General features: G+C 31.7%; 1 protein-coding gene across 1 annotated transcript in view; it reads left to right on the top strand.

The window, feature by feature from the left end:
• Window positions 1-559: 559 nt before the first annotated feature.
• The window catches only part of Hdc (histidine decarboxylase), a gene marked incomplete in the record, with an annotated part of 86,263 nt that continues 78,554 nt past the window's right edge, over window positions 560-8,268 (top strand). Inside the window, 1 exon segment of the mRNA XM_067051467.1 lies at window positions 560-624. Coding sequence (XP_066907568.1) covers window positions 597-624 — 28 coding nt within the window.

Below are 8,268 nucleotides of genomic sequence, written 5' to 3'. Positions count from 1 at the left end.
ATATATAAATTATAGTCAGAGAGCCTACTTTATTTAACTTATGACGTAACTATCTCTGTTAACAAAACCTATAATCTATAAATTATGAAGATTAAAAGGACAAATAATGTAGTATTTCATTAGGGTTAATGATTGTTATTTCTCATACACTCATTCATCTTTTTTTTTTTTTTTTATCTTTTTTTGAGTTTTGAACCCGTACACTCGTAAGTTACATAAATATATATATAATCTTACGAGTGAATATTTTGTCATATATTATACATTTTATTATTAAACTTGTACCTCTAATTGTCCTTTCACGATTATATAAACGAAATAAAAACAGCCGAATATGGAACCAATTTTTCAATTTATATAATGATTATTATCGATATAAAATATTTATTTTAAATTAAAAAAAGAATTAAAATCTTACCTTGCACGTAATGGTAGATAATACTTCACTACTATTTGCAGATAAGAAGTTCATTGTTAAAAATATAGAAATAAAAATACTCTCACTTATTTTAATTTTTTTTTATTCCTTAATAGTATATAATAAATGTAGATATATGAATAATGATTTTGATATTTTGTTGCAGGCCTAAGTAAATATGGACGTTGAAGAATACAGAATCAGAGGTAAGCTTTTAGATTAGATTTATTGAATATATAATATTCATTAATTTTTTTAAACCATAATTTGGTAACTTAAAATTTGAAATCTCATTTTTGTTCTTCTTTAGTAAAAATGAGATATGTGTACATATAATCATGAAGAGTTAGGGGTGCAGTACTTTGTAAGGACGTATTGATATTAGAGCAACGTTTGTGCAAGGAGGTGGTTTGGCCAAAATCACGCTCGATTTTTATCCAATACTTCCTAAGTACCTTCTTAATACTTCATCAGACTGGGTGGACCTCGGGGGATCCCAAACCCACAGAACTGACTCACGGTTGTCTGGCACAGGCGGATTCAAACCCGGGTATTTACTTGGAGTTAATAGGTCGGTACCTTACCACTGAGCACTCTGCTCCCACACACACACACACACATACACACAATCTTTGGAATTACTGAACCGATTAACTTGTTGTTTCCAAAATGTTCTTTGTCACCCTGGGAAGGTTCAAAGCTACTGGATTCCCCGATTTCTTAGGTAGCAAAAAAAGAGGATTTTTTCTCCTGGTGTCCATTGTTTATATAATCATTCATAACTCACAGCCATTTTATCCAAATCCTATGTTACTACAACCGCTAGGAAGCTGAATGTCTGCTCTTTTGACTAATATAAAAAAAACATTTACACTTGATGGGTATCATCATAAGGGTTTATAAGGTCGAAAAATTGGTTTTTAATAATGAAAAGTCTTATATTCTAATTTTCTTAATTATATCTGGTTTATGCCCTTTGGTACAGTTTATAGAGCCCTAAACCACTCCCAAGGTTGAGCCTTTTAGTTCTAATATTTTAATTTAAGTCATATTGTGCTTTCTGTCTATTTTTTTTTCTCTGTTTATTATAAAAATATTTATAACAATATTAATATATACCTAATAAGTATATAAACTTGTAACTGGTGCCCTTCCATTGCCATATGGCAAGGTCTCGCTGTCTAGTTCTAAGTTTTGCTATTTGTTCATAATTTAAGTTTTCAATTCGCTGAGAGTGTAAAATAAAATATTAAATGGCGATCACGAAAACCTTTTTAACACAACGTCGAATTAAACCTCAGTCCGCTGGTGTTTCTGAAGGTAGTATTCCCGATCCCATCCTCTACACCATATAAAGCTGACATCCCGACCAATCCTAACACTAGCTGAACCAGATATCATTCCTTCCATTATAAACTCCCTAACCGCCCAGCTTGATCTACCTTTCCAGATAATCCTTTAAGGCGCCTGAAAAGAAGATAGCCACTAGACCTGCTGATGTAAAAACTTCATTAGAGTGCTACCAATGGGTACTTTCTCTACAAGCCTGTGTAATACCATTATAATCTGAAATCAAATTTACTAAATATATTATAAGGTACAGTTGTAAATTTCAATTTAGATATTAAATAAAAAAAAAAGAAGAAACAGTTAAACCTTGTTTAAACCGCACTACTAAAAAATAAGAGAGATTTGACACAGTATCTATTACCTCAGACACAGAGATATAAGAGTACGTTTACACACCTAATCACAATTAAACTTGAATTGGTAAATAAACTTCAATCAACTCTTAAGTGTCAAGTAGTACTATCAACAACCACACCAGACATAGTAGTACGACAGTAAATACTACCCTGATGGCAACCATGCAGTTGTCTTCATGTCAGCCTGCAATGGCTATAAAAACTCATTTTGTAAACGAGCCTTAAGTTGCTGAAACGAGATAATATTTTATACCTTAAGATTACAAAGATTTGTACAATAGTTTCACTTTCCAAACAGTAATTATTTCGCTTCAGTGGGAGAATGATTAAAGATAAACAAGAACTTTTCTCACCTTGGCTAAAGTAAAGTTAATTAAAAGCTATTGTAAAAATGTTTGATGTTTCATCATTGACTTGGAAGCTACTCGAAGACCAATTGAGAAGGTCAAAGCTTTAGAAGGACAAGAACACACTAAATAGAAAGTTCAAGTACCTCACTACCTCAAGCTATTGTATTACTTAGTTCCCACTTTAACTTATCCGTTTGATTTTTTTATAATTGGGAAAATTGTTGGATATAATTAGACTCTTGTAAATACTAATAAACTAAGGTCACAGTTACCTGGGTTAATGTGGGCCGTAACTGAATGACACGGATAAAGTGGTAATAAAGAAGTAGTATAATTATTTTTATTTTAAAATAATTAAGGGAACCCACTTCATGGGGTTGGGTGGACTCCAGAGGGTCCCTGAACCCATAGGTCTGACTCACGGCTACTGTGAAACACAAAACAATTATCTGCTGGAAACAAATATCACAGCTGGATCCAAACCTGGATCCGAGCTTGTTGCACAGTTCCTTACAACTGAGCTACCCGCTCTCACATTACTCCTTTTTATCAAACGATTTTTTTTTTATAAGAAATGTATAAAACAATACAAATAACAAAAAGACGCTATAATTAATGTTATTGTAATTTTTTTTTTCAATTTTTAAAAGATTTTTTTCTGGTAATATCCAGCGTTCACTCATTAAAATTTTATTCAACCCCATCCTGAATTTCCGCTGTTCTAATCGGTAGTCTTTAGCTTACTTGCGTTCATAATAGATAAAATGTAGTTTCAAATAAAGAAAACTTATACCTCCAGTCTGATTTGTGTACTTAGGTCCAGATTGTACAATTGGGTGCAGTTTAGATGGTCCTAAACCGTTTTTAAGTTACATTAGAACAGTGGAGTCTTGTTGAAATTATTGGAACTTTCAATTTCTGAAAAAAAAAAAATAAATAAAAAAATAAGGCCCCTGGAAGACGAAAATAAAGAGAAAAAAAAATTTTTAATACCTATGAAATTCGTATTCAAAACTAACTGCAGACCTACGATTCTTTTCGGAAATCAAATGTGCTAATAACACAACTAAAAACCCTCGGAAATATTTCTAATATATTTTGACTAGTATTATTTAAAAAAAAAGTTTCATTGAAATCAATAATCCCTCGTGTGTGGCCTCTCCTTGTGAGTGCAATAGGACGGCAATATTTACAAAAAAACCTAAAGGTAAATATTTCTAGCTCCTACAAGTTGTTAATAACAAAATAAAAACGTACTTTTTCCCTTTCTTTCTTCAAGTCTGTGCATAAATATAATTTTGAGTTGTAAATCTTCAGCCTACATTATCTTATCATTAAGTAAAACATCCTTAGCCGATTCAGGTGGACTGTTTGATCCGTTTAAACGGGGGATCCGAAACAAACTATAATCGTATGGCTAATTAGCTACGCCAGCACCTCATGTGACCGAGATGAAAAAAAGACTCATTAGCGAGCTGTGGCCAAAAGCAGTGCATGAAGAGACATATTTTCTCTGGAAAAGCAGCATCTTTTGGTGGAAATGAGTACAGACATTTCCAAAATGCCCTCTGGCAGCCGAGAAGAGGGTAGATAGAGGGTTGTGGAGTAGAAGAAGATAGAAGCATGAGTAAGTCACCTTCCATATTTTTATATGATTCACACCAGCACCAGATATCATCGTCATCAATATGCATATCTACAGTTTTCATAGACCTTTAATCAAAATTAATTAACACACATTAATCATAAATGTTTTGTTTCGGTCACCCTTCATAGCCTGTAGTTACTATAGATTTAGTATTTAACATTTAATATTCTCTCTTTTTCAACTAATTTTATTTTTAACTAAATTTTCTTTCTGTTATTTTATGCATTATTTTCATTGCAATTAACTCCAAGACAGTCCACTAACAATATCAAACCAATCAATCAAAAATGAAGTAACGCCTTAGGTTGAAGGCTCACTTCGTTCAAATTGTACGTGCCGGATAACTCACTAATCTAATTAATTTTCTAATTTTTAAATCACTTCTGATAATATAATTTTGTATTCAAAAGTAATAATAAAAAAAAAGGGGGGGGAGGGGTATTTCACATATGTAAATAATTTTGAAACCCTTCATCTACCTTCTCCTTGGCTACCGTAGGGCTCTTCGGAAGTGTCCTTACTCACTCATGGTTTTCTTTACAGAATAGAAGTGAAGAAAGGAAGACTGCCTCTGGCCACAGCTCGCTAGCGAGTGAGTGGGTTCTGTTATCTCGGCCACATGGGGCGCTGGTATTACAATCCCCAGTAGCCATATGATAATAGTTCGATTCAAATCTTCCGTTTTAAACAGAACAGTCATTTCTGGAAAAAGTCCTGAAAAATCTTCTGCAAGTAATTGTCCTATTTACAAAGGAACCAATAGCAGTTAGAGTGGTTTTGATGGATGTGGACACAGATAATAAAATTAAATGGGACATTAAAATATTTTTAATCTTCTTTTTTTGACTGCAACCTTGACCATCTACTTATAATTAAAATTAAATAGAATTTATTCCGGTCTCTGAGGGTGACACCATATAGTGTGCACCACATGATGCAGGAACATCAGTGTGTAATGTTTAATGGATTATAAAGTATTAAAATTTATTTTTTGAATTATTGTTAGTAAAATAATTAATTAATTTGAATATAATTTAATTTTAAATTAAGAAAATTCAAAATTCTCATTGTACAAATTATTCTAAAACACCAGAACAAAGCAAGCCTGGGCAAGTGTTCTCGAACACTGGAGCAGTTTGACCTGGTTTATATCTATCGTTGTCCTGCTGTTGTATTTTTCTTTATATACATAAATATATTTCAATATGTGGACGACAGAATTTCAAAGAATCTTGGGATAAATGATAATATTTATACTTTTTATTTGACTTTTTTTTATTATAACAGAGAAAATTTAGGGCCGGTTTCAACATCACAGTATAAACTATGAGATCTGAAATCTTGGATAAAATCAATAATTAACCCTGGAACCTGAAAAATTAACCTTTAAGTATAGCAGTAAACTTTTCTAGCCAATGATATCCGGTTAAATTGAGATTTAGAGGATATATACGTTAATGTAGGTAACCTTACATGAACCTTTTATAGTTGGATCTGTTATCTATTGAAGGTGTATTGTATTATTCAGTTTCATTCCAAATTAAAGAAAATGGATTTGATCTAGATTAGTAATTTGACAGAAGATGATGATTTCAATGGATTAATTACTCTGGCAGTAATGAAAAAAAGTATTCCGTCCTTGACAAAATTATTTTTTCAGGGTGCACACAAATTATCTATTGAATCAATTTTAAATTTAATTGGACCCACAATTTGTTACATTAGCGATAGGAATTGCGGAATTTGGGAGTTACCTCAGTTTCAGGTAACCTTGCTGACCTGGGTACAGTTCGCTAAGTCAGTCAGTGGATCGAGCTCCAGAGGATTAAGCACTTGTGTCTACAAGCGATAAGTCACTGTTTCATTTATTTATGTTATTCCTTTTTTTTTCTACGAAGTACATATATTTTATTTTCTATATCTCTTTGTTTAATTTGTTTTTCAAGTTGATATATTTTTTTTTTTAAATCTTAATTATAAAACATAAAATCAGACGGTATGTCTGAATCTCCCCCTTAAAACGAAAAAAAAAGCCAAATTTAAAACATGTAACACAAAAACAAACGACATTAAAGAAAAACGAATAAGATTTCTCATAATAAAAAGAGATGAAAAAGGAAATTCTTTGGATTAAAAAAAAATTTCGCCGTTTTTTATATATAAAAGTCTAAATAATTTGCTATGGGAGGTCAAATTTGCTAATATGGAACCCTTCTAATCAAAATTTTTACAGATATGCCATCGGAAAAACTACTAAGATGTGGAACAATGTTATACCTAATTAAAGTAGAGGCACATGGTAAATTGAACAAGAGCCACGGTGTCATATGGTGTCCCGATTTAAATTGTTGTACACTAGATGAAATAAAAAAAGAATTAAAAGCACTAAATGTAGAACAGGTTGAAAGATTAACTTACTTTAAAAATAACGAAAAACATAATAGTAATAATTACATTATAACGTTTAATGACCCCACTATTCCGTGCGAAATTAAAATAGGATTTTATAATATTACAGAAAAACAATATATTACAATTAGGTGTACCGTCTGTATGCCATTTGGACACACAAACGCGAGACTGAGGAGGCTGAACATCCTACAGATTTACCGAAGTCTATCTCTTCGGAAAAAAACACTACGAACGAAATCTCTGTTCCCCACGAACTTACAGATAAGTCACAACAAGAATGGACGAAAGTCAAAGAAAGAAGAACAAGACGTAAAACACGAAAACAGAGCCAAGAAAAAATGAAACACGATTAATAAGTAAAGTCGACATTAACTTTCACTTTTTCTATTTTAAACTGATTATATATTTATTACAAAATTTCTATTTAATTATTATTATTATTGTTTTATTTTATTAATTTTTCTTTGTCTAAAATATTCCGAACTAAACCAATTTTTAACCACCATTAATGTTTACTTCATTAATTTCTAAATATTTTCTCTATTTATTCATGTAAAGTGATGTTTTCTCTCCTTTATTTTATTTTTATGTCATTACTACAATAAAACTGTAACGGACTAAAAACTCATTTTAATAATCTTAAAATTTTGATTAGAGATATAAATCCGTTTTGTAAACCCCTTCAGGAAATCAATCTTTCAAATCATGACGAAAGAAATTTATATAATTTTAAAATATTTAGGAAAGGTGGGATATATACAAATCATGGCCATCATGGAGTACTTCTTGCCGCAATCTGTTTATTCCGAACCGATCCAAATAAATACTCAATTCCAAGCTATAGCTGTTAAAATCCATATAAATTTTACCTTCTCAGTATGTAACCTATATCTACCACAGGATCATTTAATTGAAGACCAACACCTCTTAGACATATTTAATGAACTACTACAACCTTTGCTTTTTGTGTGGGACCTAAATTACTGTTCGCCGCGGTGGGGTTCTCAAACTTTAAAAAATTATACGCCAGGCAAAATAATAGAAAAATTAATAGACAATACTAATTTCACCTGCACAGGAGAACATACTTTCCTTAGCCCTAGCTATGGGACTTATTCAGTAATTGATCTTACACTCGGTAGTCCAACGTTATATAATTCTATAGATTAGACAGTTCTTACTGATTTGCACGGCAGTGACCATTTACCAATTTATATAAAATTTAAAAATATGAATCACATAAATAACAATCCGAAATGGGTGCTAAAAAGAGCTGATTGGACTTTTTTTTACGTCCTTTGCCTCCACATCACAAATTCATCCATCTGATTTGGACACTGATAGAGGTTGTAAAGCCCTTACTAACAACATTATAAAAGCAGCAAAGGCACCAATACCGACGACTTCGGGATCCCCAAGAAGACCGCTTGTCCCTTGGTTTAATGATAGGTGTAAGAAGGCAATTAAAGAACGTCGGAAGGCATATAAAAAATTCACCAAATGTATGACGTCGGAAAACATTAACATTTGATATCAGCCTTTCAAAAATGAAGTAACGTCTGGCCTTGAGTTGAAGGCGCACTTCATACAGAGTAAATGAGAATTACATTACCATTTCAAAGATACCGAAATGAATTTTCATTAAAAAAAATATTAACAGAAAAATCTATTGTATCTCAAACTAGGAAACGTTTAGAGAATTTTTTATTGATAATTACCTAAGAATAAATAATT

This window comes from Halyomorpha halys, unplaced genomic scaffold (genome assembly GCF_000696795.3).
Source record: "Halyomorpha halys isolate HHAL.00 unplaced genomic scaffold, Hhal_1.1 Scaffold255.1, whole genome shotgun sequence".
In the NCBI taxonomy this organism is placed as follows: Eukaryota; Metazoa; Arthropoda; class Insecta; order Hemiptera; family Pentatomidae; genus Halyomorpha; species Halyomorpha halys.
The sequence above is the reverse complement of the archived record's forward strand: the minus strand, read 5'-3'. Positions and strand labels throughout refer to the sequence as shown.